At 36.6% G+C, this 16,013-nt stretch overlaps 1 protein-coding gene across 1 annotated transcript in view; it reads right to left on the bottom strand.

Moving 5' to 3' along the window:
* LOC150082653 (pancreatic triacylglycerol lipase-like) overlaps positions 1–15,366 on the bottom strand; it is a 38,820-nt gene extending 23,454 nt beyond the window's left edge. Inside the window, exon 1 of the mRNA XM_090377566.1 lies at positions 15,198–15,366. Coding sequence (XP_090233692.1) covers positions 15,198–15,345 — 148 coding nt within the window. The 5' untranslated portion in view covers positions 15,346–15,366. The remainder of the gene's footprint in view (positions 1–15,197) is intronic.
* Positions 15,367–16,013: the final 647 nt, after the last annotated feature.

Raw genomic sequence — 16,013 nt, 5'->3', positions numbered from 1 at the left:
AAAACAGCAATCAAACGTGCCCGAGTGTGCAGCTACAAAGCAGCTTCAAAGCAGTTGGAGTATACATTTCCAAAGTAAAGCGAAAAATAAATGTACATAAAGAGAACACAAAACAGTAAATAAAATCTACAGATAAAAATAAAACAAAATAAATAAAAATAGGACTGGTCCGTCCTGTTTAAGTGAACAGGTAGGAGTAAGGTAGAGCACTGATATTTCTTCACACACATATTTCTCAATCAGAACCTTAGGGTTTGCAAGAAGAGTCAATTTTAAGGTTCAGGTAACAGAAGAGGATAGCAATTTCAGTTGCCTCTTGAAGTGTCCAGGGGTGTCAAATATCTCCAGATTTGTTTTGTTATAGAAGATGTAGTATCCATAATTTGTTCTTGCATAGGATGGTTTCAGCAGTGGATGGTTTCTTAAAGCTCTTGTCGGTGCGTTGAAATTTATTTGTGAGAAGAGATGAGGGCAATTCAGGGTACCATTTAACAGCTGATTAAGAAGGTTTTCTTTAGCTCTTCTTTCTTCCAGCGTTTCAAGTCCAAAGAATACACACCATTATTGGTAGGATTTCTCATTGTATCCAAAGCTACTTTTAAAGCAAACGTACTGTATTGCTCTCTTTTGAATATTTTCAATTTCTAATTTTTGGTAAGCTGCATGTGGGGACCAGACCTGTGAGGCAAATTCTAGGGCTGTCCTAACATAGATTTTGTAGAGAAAGATGAAAAGTGCCAATTGATTGAAGTCTCAGTTAATTCTTTTCAGGAAACCTTGTTTTTTGCTAGCTGCCTTTACAATGTTTGAGACATGGACATCAAAGGAAAATGATTCTTTAATAAAGATACCTAAATTTTTGGCTGTACTAACTTTTTGATTGCCTTGTTGTTGACACAATAAGCAAAATTAAGTTTGTTTTTCTTGTGTGCATTAGCAAAGCTCATCAGCTCACACTTATTTTCATTGACTACATTTTGCTTCCATTATATCAGCGTTAGATGTCCTAACCAGAAGTTTAAATTTTGTTATTTTGTTGACAATACTCCTGTTTTGTCAATAAAATGAGTTTAACCAGTTTGTTCTAAATGTGCTTGTATAGTTTAACACCTTGGCACACCCATTAAAATTATTCAGTTGCCAATATCTTTATAATAGTTCTGCCTTGTATTTATTAGTATCATTTAAAAGGGACCTCGGCAGCAAACTAAAAATCGAGAGGTGTTTTTTGTGCTGTTTTTCTCATGTCAGCCATTTTCCTCCTTCAGAAACTTCTCGAAAAAATATGAATTTGTAATTTAGTGTCGGTAACGCTGTTTATATTGAAGTACATTTGGAACTTAGGTCGTGTAAACACCAGTCTAATTAAGGTCATTGTCCACATTTCAAGAGGCATTGTCTCTAGTAGAGATAATCAGCAGAAACATTGGAAAGTAAGAGAAAGGGTAAAAGATGCTCCATCTGTGTTTATTCAGACTGTTAAGTCTAAGATCGCACGAAGTGTAGTTATCTGTCTCCACAATAATGCTGCTTACACATCTTCTTAGGAAAGTATAAATATCTACATGGAGATAAGATGAATCACTGATAAGTGTTTTGAAATGTCCCTAGCTTTGAAAGGTAACGCGTTGTTTATCTATCTGTAGGAGCATTCAAACGGTACAGAAGCAATACACGGACATCTCATAGCCTTAGTTTTTCCTGTGTGACAAAAAAAAAGCTTAATTAAATGATTTTTACCATATTATTAATTAAATGTATTACGCTGTATTTATGTTTCTCTCCTCTGGGTTTCCAAGGTTTCTGTCATAATCTAAACTGTGTAATAGCATTGCCAGATCAGTCATGTTTTGGATTCTGTAGTTCTGTTGGGCGACTGGCATCTTTGATACCAAGAAACAGCTATCACATGGAAGGATGCTTCCTGGCCCTGGTCCCTGCTGCGAGAAGGTGGGCCATCTACCTAAGATCACTTACTGAGTTGTCTGCCTGTACTCAAAGATGGAAGAGGCAAACCCTTTTGAAAATAAAGATAGTGGAAGGGAGTAGTAGTTAAGGTATAGAATGGAGAAAGACAAAAGAAAGTCAGATGTCCTGTCTATTATTTACAAAGTCTTTGCTAGAAGGGAGAAGGATGTCATAATCCCTCTGTACAGGGCGATGGTTAGACCGCATTTGGAACATTGTATTCAGGTCTGGAAACAGCACCTAAAAATACAATGTCTGGAAATGGTTCAGAAAAGGACGACAAGATTGGTAACGAGCGCGTACCGATGCACATATGAAGAAGGCTCAGAAGGTGTGGACTGCAAAGTTTGAGAACTTAACTTCTACGAGATCTGAGTGTATAAGACATTTAAGGGATATAGTAAAAATGAATGAAGTAGATCTTTTCTCCCTCGAATTGGATGATTAACTTGTGGGAATGGGAATGGTGCGAAGGGTTTGTTTCTTTTTAATTATTTTTATTGATTTATTTATTTTATTTTTGGCTGATGTAGAAAAGGTTCTCTTCCTTGTGTCATTTGTCCTTACTAATACTAAAAGAAAGACGGATGGGTGGGAAGCTCTCGTGGGTAACACAGTTGGTATAATATCCGTCCTTCCCCACCGGGTGGGAAAAACCTTGTTCGAATCCCGTCAATAACATGAGGAATTTCTGTGGGTGTTTTTTAACATCGTTTTGTTAGTCGGTCTCCTGCGATTGTAGCATGGTTTTTCTACCAGAAACTCGAATTATTTGTCCAGAAAACAGCAAATCGACACCACGGAACACTCACACAATCATGGCATATGTATAATGTGTAATAAAGTTATTGATGCGCTTTTATTTGTTTATATTTTTTTATTATTTATTTAATTATATATACTGTATTTTACCTAAAAGAACCATAGTTCTTTTACGTTAGTTATAGTTCTTTTTAGAAGGTAATCCTTTTTTTTTTTTCAAATTTTAATTTTGTTTTGGCTTTTAGTTTAACAAATCTGTTTTCTTATGTCTTCTTTTCCCTCTGTTTTTGCAATTGTCCTCCTTTTTCTTTCCTGTTTGTTTCTGATGTCCTCTTTTTGAAAACTGATGTCTGATAACTCATTCCTGCCTTTGTTATGCTAATGACATCGTCTTACCACAGGTGGTGGGACTGTAACAAATATTAAACATGGCTGCTTCCATGAATGTACGTCACAAGCAGTTGCTATCGTTGAATTCTTGGTTTGTGAGATAGAGATTTTAAATATCCAAATGCAATTTTAAACATCCACATGAAACTATACAATGTGTACGAAGGCGATTCTGTCCACCACAGAATGTCGCTAGGCCAAGCGAATAACGTTCACTAGATGCACAAGCTGATCAGCGCGACTCCTCTTAATTTACCTTTTGCATATCCGACCGTAGCTGAGTAATTAGTGTGCAAACAGAGTTAGTGACCCTCGTCCGATCATTAGAATTACCCATATCACAAAAACAATAAGTGGAGATATGAAACATTTAAAACTATGATCCTTATCGACCACATTGGGTTCAAGAACTATCAGATAACAATATCTGTGAGAGTCAACAGGCAAAATGCTAAGGAATTTTAACACAGCTTAAGAGAAATTTAGCAACGAATACGTCTCTAAACCTCAATTTTTGGGACTTTCTGCATTACTTCTCTAATAGTATTATTAGACTCTGATACAAGCAAACTAATCATCTTACTGGCCTTTTCTTCTGTGATTCCCTGTAAACCAGCATAATTATTTGTTAATTCACTATTAGGAGGCTGGTTTATACTTCTACTGCTCCAGCGAGTTGCTTATGCACAATCAGTTAGAGAAAACATTAGCATTCCCTAATAGGTGAATAGGTGTGAATCTCAGCATTTGGAATCACAAAAAACGGGTTTCTGAGTTGATAATTCTATTCTTAAGTATGATATACTCTTAAGACCTTTCAGAAATAATATGAGCTGCACTTTTAGGGAATTATACCTCTATATGGGATTTGGCAAGTATGATTGCACAGTTGCGTGATTGTCGGTTATAATTCTCTAGTTTTTTGGATTTCGATCTTTACAGTATCCTCCAGTTATTTGAATTTCACTCTGTGTTTTTGAACCACTCCAAGTCTACATAGAAAACTTCTCCTTCTAGAACACAGAAGGATATTGCAAATTTTATTAGGATATTGGAACGACTCTGAGTAGAGGTGCTATATGGGCCGTAGCCGAGTGGTCAGGAGCGGGTGCAATAGCACACTCTCTTTGAGTAGACCGGGGTTCAAGTCCCTGACTGCTAAATACGGTTATGGTCCATTTCCCTCAGCATGAATTGTTGAGGAGGCTTCCATCCTGCAGTGGGTTGATAACGGCTGCAGTTATGCAGAGATGGACATCTAAAATTAAACTGGTCATACCCCCAAATGTTTACCAATGTTTGAGCTTTCCTTAAAAGTGTTTTTCAGAGAGGACGACCAATGCACGCAAAGCATACAAAATGAACTAGAGTTAACCATAACTTATCGTAACATTTTTGTATTTGTAGATATGATAATATTTATTCAACTGGATATTTTACGTAGAAGAAAGTGAAATGATTTTTTTATACTCCATGAAGTCTTGAAGAAAAGAAAGGATTCCAGAAAAAAAGAAAATAGTTTCATAGTAGCACGTGGATTTGACGTGAATGACTGACATGGTAACGTTTATTCAACTGGATATTTTACATAAAAGAAACTGAAATGATTTTTTTTTATACTTCATGAAGGCCACATAGGAGTCTAGAAGAAGAGAAAATTATTTCATACTAACACGTGGATTTGGGGTAAATAACTGTACTTGCACTAATCACTCGGCTACGATCGTATCTATTCGCAATGTTTTCAATAAATAATGAAATTATACGCAAAAAAGAACACTTCCCACATCACTTGCAAATCCCCTGTAAAAATTTGTCCAATTCTTTTTCTTTAAAATTATTCAAACCACCCATTTCCGCAACACTGTATTGAAGTTTGTTCCAATAATCAACGACTGCTTGCTAAAGGCAAATTTCCGCACATCTATCCTGCAACCATCTTGTTGCAGGATAGATGTGCGTTTGAATTTATGCCCCCTCATGTGTGTAGTCTGAGCAAGAGGAAGGATCCATCAGCATTTCATTTACTTAATCCATTCAAATCCTTAAATACCTCAATCAGATCTCCTCGCAGGTGTCTAGTCTCCAGATGTGTCTATTTAGAGAACTTTCATGGTAAGAGCACTCTTTTATTCCACTCCCTAATCTTGTTGCTCTTCTCTTCACCCCTTCCAACAGTTCTACATCCTTTCTAAAACGAGGCTTCTGCACCTGTAATTAGTACTCAAGATGTGACCTAACCATTGCCTTATATAGTAATATAGTTACATCCTTATTCCTGCTGGAAAAACTTTTGTATATCATTAACAAAACCCCATGAGTTATCCTACACTGCTCAACAAAATTAACAAAACACGTAGAAAACGTGGTGTAACTCGTGCAGCATGCGATAAAGCGGGACAAAATTTGGTATGGTGGTGTACCACATAACAACGATGAAATGAGGAGACAGCGAGAAACTTCGTGCAGGTATAAGGAACATATATAGGTGTTGTAAAAGAATTACCAAAAAGGTCTCATTACAGAAGTCGATACAAGCTCGAAAATATGGTCGAATGACATCAATACGGCGTGTAATCCCCTCCAGCAGCTAAACAGGCCTGACAACGGTGAACCATGCTCGATTTAAGAATGTGTATAAGATTCTGTAGCGACAAAACCTATTTTTTTACTAGCGCAGACCTTAGCTCACCAAGTGACCATGGAATTGGTTGGTAGCGTCCCACACATATTCGATCTGATTCAAGCGCTCGTGCTAGCTACGGCAGTCGTTGGATCTCTTTAGTTTCAAGATAGTCCTCCAACACTTGACTTGAACTCTATGTGCAGTGGCGTTGTCGTGCATGAAAAGAAAATCTGGGCCAACCGCACCACTAAAAAATCGCGCATAGGGTTCAAGGATCTGTTCTCGGTAACTCTGCGCGGTTACAGTACCCCTATCAAAAAAAATAAAGAGGGGTGCGGCCGTTGATCATTATTCCACCCCACACGAGAACATCACCTCCACCGTAATTGTTCCTTTCTCTGATTTTGGTGGGATGGTACCACACTCCTCGTTGTCTGCAGATGAAATAACGTTTAGAATCTGTTTGCAGGCTAAAACGGGACTCATCAGAGTACAGACTTGTACCCATTTTGTCGCGCTTTATCACAAGCTGCACAAGTTACACCACGTTTTCTACGTGTTCTATTAATTTTGTCGCGCAGTGTAATAGCATGTCTGCACTGTGCACAATTACCCCCAGTTATTTTTCATTCTTCCCTACCCTGAGTCCGGTACCATGCAGTTGATATGCCATTTTTCGATCATTGGTGTCATAAACAGAACCTCACAATGTTAGACTTCAATTGCCATTTCTCAGCCAATCTGCCTATTTTTCTAGATCTTGTTGCAGTGGTATTCCCTAATTACTATGATTTTAATGTTTTTTTTCCTGACAGTATTGTTCTCAAAATTCATAATGTTTTAGGAACTTTTATAGATTTCCAAACGGACTGAGCATTTAATAAATTCTTGTGCTTGCATTTTTCTTATTTCCAGTAAGGATACGTATGACGGAACTAATCGAAAGTCAAGTCATTTGCCAGGAGTTTTTGCATTCTAGATCTTAAAAATTTTGATTCTGCCTTGGTACGCTGTGGTGAATACAGAACCCTGTAAAAGGCCAGAAATGTGTGCAGTGTTAGTGTTATGCAGTGTGTATGTGTGTTGTGTTTTTAGTTGTTCCTGGCCACTTTGCCACCAGGAAGGTCGTCATCTGAACGCCCGTCTACACCACGAGGAAGTGGGCCACAACTATGCATGTACCATGGCCGACCTCGAAAACTTCTGTTCTACATCTCTTACTTGCCTCTAAGAAGAGGGAAAAGTAAATAAATAAATAAATATTTTAACTCAAACTCAATGTACCATACAAAACATAAATGGAACCATTTCAGGTTAGACAATTAAAAAGTAAATACATTGAGTTCAACAGAGTTCTCTATTGACCCAAAAATCAATATTGTCCATAAATGTTCAAGTCGGTTCAAGGTCAATATTGGAAAGATACGATAACCTTAAGACAAACCACAAAATTTAAGATAAGAGTGTTGTTTTAACATGACAAACACGCTCGACAACATATGTACAAAATATCTTTGTACAACAATAGAATCTATAAGGAGAGCAAACAGTTGAGAAAATTTGCAAAATTTTAACATTTGTGTTACCACTTTCACAACAACAGGTGATTTGGACCACTTAAAACTAGTTTAACGGTTTTAGGAGAACAAACTTGAGAGGTTTATGTAAAGAAAATTTATAAAATAATAAACAAAACTGAAGAAGGAAATTAAACGATAACAATAGGTTATCTTTTTAATCTTTTCTAGGTTAACAATAAATTAAACAGAGCGTGAAATTTTTTCAAATGATTGAAAGAAGGCAGGAGAAGAAATAAAAACGGATTCTGACCTGAGACGCGACTAGTGACCAAGTATAACTAACGAAATTCATCGTATAGAGGATAAAAAAAGAACATGGGTAGATATCCTCGACAGAAACACAAAGACAGGATTCAGAGATGAGAGATGGAAGTAGTCAAGTTTAAATTTTAATGATCCAAGTCCAGTTAAAAGAAAGTTAGAAAACTTACTGTGAAAGAACCATTTTCACAGTAAGTTTTCTAACTTTCTTTTTAAGTGTTATTTTATTAACAAATGCCACATTAGAGATAAATGATTTTGTTATTAAACCTTTTTGGGAACCAACCCAGAGAAATTGCCAATGATCACAGAGAATTTTAAGGATCTGTTGTTTTTCTCAATTTGGACTGGAGAACGAATCGGTTTCAAGTCCATCAAATTCAGAAGGAATACCTTTATAAATGAAGTAAGAGAGTCCACGGTAAATCAAAAATAAGTCTAGAGGTAAGGATCCAGAAAGAACTTGTAGGGCAGGGATACAAACAGTTCTACATGCCCTAACCAGAACAGTAGAGTATAGTATATGTAGTATTGTACATAGTACAGTATATGGGCAGCACAATTCACAAATTGTGGTTATCTAGGTCATCAGTACAGTTCGCCATTTTGTTTAAATTTGGGGATTGCTTCCAATGCAGTTCGATGTATCCCCCCTCCAAAAGCAACTCAGCTTTCTCCACTTATTCCCCTCAGGGATTGTGGATTAGGATTAACTCAAATTATTGATTTGTGATTGAAATTTAGTTATCAATTCACGTTTTATAAATAGTTAAAAATAATAACTGTACTTGTGTAATTTCCAATCTTTAATGTGTCCATGGTATGGAAATCTTTCTACAGTCATGATGAAGGTATTTATGGAGGATTTCCTGTACAGATGTTCTCTTGACGTCAAATACATGCGTGATGCGAATAGGTATCTATTTTTCTACATTCTGCTCGTGTAATTACTCTTTAAAAAGTATGTGCTAATAAATAAGGAAAGTGAAACGAACCTGATCACAACTTGAAAAATAATAAATTGTAATTTCGTGTACTCTTTCCTCAATGCTTTTTCCCCCATATCTATCCTTCTGATTTTGTTGGGATGTTTCTGCTGTATTCATAAAGCTGTTTTCCTGTTATTGCATGTGTCTCATGTATAATTGCGTGAGAGGAAATAAATTCAATATTACTCATCTTTGAATATCAAGAAACTCGTTATTTATTCATGTGATGAGTTTTTTTTTTGTTCAGTGATGACAGACTACCCATAATTCTCTGACTGGTCTCCTCCAGGGCCGCCTGAGCTTCCTGGAAAGAGACCAAGAAAAAAAAAAAAAGATAAGAAAGATAAGAATACAGGGAGTACAGGATGTAGTGAAGACAGTGAAGGAAAGGGGTACAGAAGAGAGGAGGATGTAAGGGAAGGAATCCTCCGCAGGTTGGGTGGAATTTCTCCCACCTACGCGGAAAGTGGAAGAAGAGGGCCTTCGAGAGGGTGGGAAAGACAATCACGTATTAAGGGAGGCACGTGAGATCGTCAGGTGACTTGGAAAGGAGGTCCTATCCTAGCTTTAGGGTTTGAAAATCCTACCTGGAGTCGGCTCCCCGGGTTAGCAATTCAAGCGACCTGAGTGCAAAGTCCAGTAGATGGAAGAGGTCACAATCTAGATGAAGATGGTCACAGTCGAATCTGGTAGAGATGTTCAATGACACCGGTCTCTGAGAGGTTCAGTGACACCTGTCAGTAGTGTAGAGTGTAAAGTGTCAAACGACACTAGGGGTTTCCCCCGTCTCCGCGTAGTATACATTATGGATGTGAAACAGAACACTGTCAATACCAGAGGTTTAAAGGTGTGTGGATTTTGTACATATGTTGTGTCTCTGAGAGGCTGAATGGCCTCTGAGAGGCCATTCAGCCTCTCAGAGACCTCCCCTTACTTTTCTCTTACATAACGGGTTTTTTTTTTTTTTTTTATATATGCCTCACAGGTGTTAAATCTAAATACATCAAAATTATTGCTCGACCTATTTGGCCCTAGAACAAGTTATCAGCGAACAGCCCTGCGCTCTGTTAAAATTAAAACCGTTGCTCAAGAAACAGCGATCATTTCATTCTCAAATCTGGTCCTAGCCACTGAAATCCCAGGAAAGTAGGTAGCAGAACCCACCAGGGTACTCTAGCATCAGTGGTACACCCGGTCAGCCTCCCGTGGCACGGTGTTGTAACGTCGGGTCCCACTAAGGGCTTGGTGGCTAATAGACCGGAGGAACAAAGGGCACAACATAATATACAGCACATAACCCCCCCCCCACATCGATCTTCAAATCTCTGGCACGATACAATGTACATCCGCGGAGATGGAAGAAATTCCAGGAGCCGTTAGACACTAGCATACCTCAAATTTAAATATGGCCGGGGGCCATATTTAAGTTTGAGGTCCCCTTAATATATATTTGTATATATAAACTATTATTATTTTTAAATTTTAGCACTACTTTAGAAAATATTTACGCTGAAAATGAGGCCCATCTTCCTGTGAGACCTCCGGCCATGGCCGGTTTGGCCGTGGCCCTGCTTATTAGCATTAATAAGCAGGGCCGTGTTAATAAACAAAAAAAAAAAAACCCATCCCATTTCACCCATCCATAAACTCCAAATGTTTGTTTAGTTCTTCCTTGAATTTATTTAAGCTGTCGACTTCTACAACGACAGATGGAAGTTTGTTCCAGCAATCAATCACCCGCTGGCTAAAGGCAAATTTCCGCACATCAATCTACAATTGTCTTTCCTCAAGTTGAATTTATTGCCCCTCACGCAACTAATCTGGGCAAAAGGAAGAATACCATCAGCACTGAGATTGCTCAAACCATTCAAGGCCTTATACACTTCAACCAGATCATCACGCAGGTGCCTAGTCTCCAGACACTGCAATTTGTAGAACTTTAGTCTCTCTTTATAAGAACAACCCTTTGTTCCATTCACCAATCTCGTTGCCCTTCTCTGTACTCGTTACAGCAGCTCTGTGCCAAGGCAGATTGGAAGTCAGGTTAATCCCAATAGATGTATGCAATCTTATCAAGAAATCTGACAGGTATAAAACCATGACTGTGGTTCCCCTTACTGTTTGCATACATATAACAGTTACAGGCAGATAACAGGGACTATCTCGTTGAGGGACTATCTCGCGATAGTATTTTCTTGGTGCGTTAAAACCCTGTGACCGTGCTTGAAATAAAACCTTTGGGAATTATAAAATAGATATTACGCTTTAATTACAAGTCTCAAGAAATATAAACTTTATTTCATATTAAAAATAATTTACAGTAAAAAATATTTTACTGTAAATTATTTGTTCCCTTAGGTATGTCATCATTTCTTTGCGCTAAAAATGTTCTTTTCTTTTGAGATTTCTTCAAACAAAATCCCATCTCGTCAACAATTTTTCCTCATGCTCTTTGCCATTTAAAATTTACCTTTTGTTTTAATACTGGGATTAATTTAGATATACAGTCAGACCTCTCTTCAACGAACTTCCATATAGAGAAATTTTCTATGTAGCAAACTTTTTTGATTCCCCCTTGGTCATTCATTGTATTGAAAATAGTTTCCGTATAAAGAAGAAAATTTCCATATAACGAACTCATTTCGAGAGACCTGAGTACGCATTGTTCTCACCTCCAGCCTTTAGGCAATAGAGCTGATGCTGTCAAAAGCACGAATTAAGAACAAAAAGGATTAAGCATTAATCCCTTTAGCTTTTAATAGCTAAAGGCTTTAATTCCACGAATTAAGAGCTAAAACATTTTACAATGTAATGATGACTCGAAAACCCTGCAGGAGGAAACTGGCCAACCACGGCGCGGGATAGAAAAAGATTGAAGTTTGGGAGAGGCCTTTGCCTAGAAGTGGGCCAGCAATGGCAAAAAAGAAGTAAAACCTATACAACTTATACAGTAATATGCCGAGAAGTCCCGCTGATCAGCTGTAGTCAACCTATTTTCTACTATATGCATTCTATTAGAGAATTAAGAAAGTGATTTTCCTTTATCTCGAAATTCATCTGTCGAAATTCATGGTCCCTAATTTCAGCGTGCGAAATTACGCCTTTATGAAGTTGTAGTTTAAGCAATTTTTAAGTGGATTAAGTTGATTCGAGACCAAAACATGCCATTATCAGGGCTGTTTGATAAAAGAAAAGACTATGGAGTTCGCATCTTTTCTGGAGCACAAAACATTCAAAGCCAGTTGTAGTTGGCTGGGCAAATTTAAAGAGCGTCATGGCTTTCTCGAAAAAGTTATTTCTGGTGAAAGTGGAGTTGCAATCGAAGAAGTCTATACCCATTGGAAAGAAACAGTTTTGAAAAAAATTATGGAGGACTATGAGTCCAAAAACATATTCAACGTTGATGAAACATGTCTATTTTTTAAATGTTTGCCCAACTGACTTTTACTTTACTATACTACTGACTTTTAAAGGTGATAAATGTTTAGGTGGTAAAAATAATGAGAGAATTACACTCTTGGTTGCAAATATGGCTGGTAATGAAAAACAAGCTTTTGGTAATAGGCAAAAGTAAACAACCCTAATGTTTCAAAGGAATAAAGTCGTTAGAGTTGGACTACAACTACAACAAAAAACCTTGAATGACAAGCGAAATTTTTGAGCAGTGGATTTTAAATTTCGATAGAAAGATGACGAAAGAAAACAGAAAAATCTCGTTGATTGTCGACAACTGTGTGGAGTCAAGATGTGGTGGAAAAAAGGATTAAGGATTGTTTCGCAAAAGCAGGTTTTGCTAAAATGCTAATTAACAGAGATGAGATGGATGAACTAATAGAAGACATTGAGCAATTTTGGGAAGAGTTCCAAGCGAAGTTTGATCAGTGAATAAATTGTTGTTGACGAATTTTTAGGAGTTGATAATGATGTCATGTTAGCTGAATATCCGAGTGACTCCAACATTTTGGAGCGTATTTAAAGAACTAATGACAATATCGACGATGAGTTGGATGAAAATGAGGGCAATATTAAACCTTCCAAACAAATGTTGGCAGCATTTGAAACTAACTAAACACTTCAGAGCTTAGCAACTAAGACCTTAGTGGGTGTCTTACAAATCTCACCTTGATGGGAAGAAAGTTGTAAAAAGTTGCCCGCGAGGTGACCAAGGCAAAAATGTACTGAACAATGATATTTCACTTTATGGTAGAAGTGTATTTTCAGATTTAGAAAACAAACAACTTATACATATTTCCCATTTAAATTGGAAAAGCAATTCCTCTTAGAAAATAATTGTTTATCGTGAAAAGATGAGAATTAATTATACCACCGACCAGTCCGATACCATCAAAAGGAATTACTCCTGACAGGTAGAAACCTTGGCCAAACAGGATTGCTTGCATTATCTAAAACGTGAACAAAATAAGGACACGTGACCATCAAGGTTATATGAGTAAGTGATATTTCCCGACAGGTATAACTGATAAATTTCCGGGAAGTTCCCTTATTTAAAAACTGAATTGAGATATAAACACTTTTCTTTTTGTTGTTTTTATTCGACTCCTCTGGTGAATTATTTCACCATCTTTAAACAACAGTCATTAAAGTGATTACAATGCACGCATCAAACTCAAAACCTAATTGAAAGAACCATGAAAATGTAATGCATTGCTGTTAGACAGGCGTGTTTCCTGTTTATTCAGCAGTAGGAAAGAAATGGCATCTTCATAATGCAGTGAGTTGATGATTATCCGGTACTTTCTGTTCCTCTGAAATACATTTCCATTATTCTGTAATAATGAAATTGAAAACGAAGATCTAATGACTGATTTAATATACCAATATTTGCAATATTCGTATATCAAATCACTCTAAATAATTTTTTTTGTTTATAATCCAAGAATGCGACATATGATCAGAGGAGTTCACATACATAGAGAGCATACTGTATTTAACAGTCATGTGGGTGCGAACCACAGTCAAATCAAATGCGAGTACTATTGTAGAGTTAACCACTCGGAAACGTCGGGCCTCCATATAATATATTATCGCAACTGAAGTTAAAGGTTCCATCAAATTGCCAGTGTATGACATAATGATATCCAGGACATGAAAGCGGGAATCAGTGTATACAGTCCATCATTGCAACCATTGAATCAACCTCCACTGAGTCCATTGCAAACTTCACAATTGAGACAAATTCTGATCAGAAGTGTTCGCCAGTTATTCTCCAGAACCCGTGTTGGACTACCTGAAGTTCCTTCTATCTGCTAAATAAATATGTCCAAGTTTGTGGTGTGATGACGTATGGTAGAGTATTATGAATATGAATTATGAACCAGGAAAAAATCGGGATAATCGCCAAACAGTAGAAAAGACATCAATAACGATGCCCAAAGTCCCGGTCCAACACATTCAAAGGGTGAGCGATTTGGTTAATTCAGACGGATAACGAATTTTGCCCTTAATTTTTGAAGAATTAAATTCAATCAAAGAAAAAGAGGTAATTTTTATGGAACCCGTAAACGCAAAGAAACTTTCTGTCAAGATGGGTCCCACGAATTTTGATTTAAGAACAACAACTAAGAAGTTAAATTCATTCTAATTTTTAAAACCGAATCAGAAACTCTGAATTTTGTTTCTGATATACGCAATAAATATTGCTTTGCCAAAATTTGCCTTCTAACACCTGGGTGCGTCTTATAGTCCGAAAAATATGGTACTTTCATTATTCTAAAGCTGTAACTCGTATACTGATTGATAGTACAAATAGAAAATTTATTATTTTATTTATAATTAAAACAACTGAATGTTCGGACTTATCTGCTATCTTCTCATGAATATATTAGAGTAAAAAGAGAATGGTAGCAAGCAGGGTCTACCTCGAAAGTAGGTTGAGAGTGTTCAAGTTAGCACGCTCCCCCTCTCATTGGTCATTTGCTAAAAATTGGAACTTTGGCAACTAACCAATGAGAGCTTTCGCCAACCACGTGTATTTGTTTATGTGAAAATCAAAGTGAACAAATTATAACGTGTGGATAATAGTAATGTGCTTATGAGCTGGAGAATTGATTGTCTTAGAAGAAGATAATTTGACATGAAAATTATAAATAGATATAAACAAAATTATATATTTGCTGATTTATACTTACTGCACATTTACAAAATTTAAATTCGTGAAGAAATATGCTTAACTAGATTTTATTGTAAAAGGACTTTTTTTCGATATACCGAAACGTATTCACTTTTCTTAGCTTATCTCCGATCTCAAGTTTTATACAGAATCTTTGTCACAATGGAGGTTGATGAGTACCAATAAACATTTTCAAGAAAAATATATTTAACTGTTGGGAGAATAAAATTACAAAATAAAAATATGAAGAGTTAAGGTCCATAATACCATATTTAAAAATGCTGTCTATGGATCCTTAGATGACATCTTTGATAGATTATTACCGAAAAATAATACCCGGATTATACAACTGACTATATTGAGGGTTGCAAGAGATTACACTTCTTCCTGCTCTTTCTTTCAATAACTTCTAAAGCACACATTGACTAAATTAATAAATATCCAAGCAAATGCAATCATCTTTAAAAAAATTGAAATATTTTTTTACTTACTAGCATCTGTGTCAACAGGCCCCAACTTTATACTTCTAACTTGGCCACTCATAATAAAAAGTACCATTAAAACTTCTGTTACTTTTACCCACATTTTCCCCCCACTGTGTTCTGCGGTTGTCTGCAGGTAAACTCCTCTGGGCGTCATAAAAGCTTAGATTTATAGAAGAGCGCCACTGCACCTTAGTTTCCAAGAGCAGTGCATGACGTCAAATTGCGTCACATAAATTGAAAACTGGAATATCAAAATTAACCAATAGTTGGATGGAAAAATTCAAGGACAAACACTAAGGTTTGAGCTTAATGGTAGTAAACAGATTTCTTCGTCTTTATAGCCACCAGGAAAATATAAAAATGGGCAGTCAGATAAGCCACTTCTTTTTTAGGCATAATAAACAATCATAATTATTCTTATTATTGTTTTTATTAGGCCATATTGAGCTAGTGCATTATGTCTGTGCCATCATTCTGATTTGCACGTTGCCCGTATGGTTTAATTAAAGATATGATATGCAAACACAGCATCAGTGTAGGATCGACTGAATAAATTAGTACTCTTCTTGAAATCTTAGTACCAGCAGACCATGTCTTTAGAGGCCTGAAGACAGGATTCAGCAGAACCCTGAAACGTAGTTAACTAAGCGTAAATTTATGTGGTAGCAGAACAACAAACATTATAAATTCTCAAGTGGTTTAACCAATTAGATCATACCCTTGTGAGGCTAATGAATAATGTCTTTCAACAAGATATAGGACGTAAAATTTCAGATGACATATATGCAAGATTTTACATACTGTACAACGTAAAATTTAAAA

This window comes from Mastigoproctus giganteus, chromosome 7 (genome assembly GCF_048544385.1).
Source record: "Mastigoproctus giganteus isolate SK-2022 chromosome 7, ASM4854438v1, whole genome shotgun sequence".
NCBI lineage: Eukaryota > Metazoa > Arthropoda > Arachnida > Uropygi > Thelyphonidae > Mastigoproctus > Mastigoproctus giganteus.
This window is presented reverse-complemented; position numbering and strand designations above follow the sequence as displayed.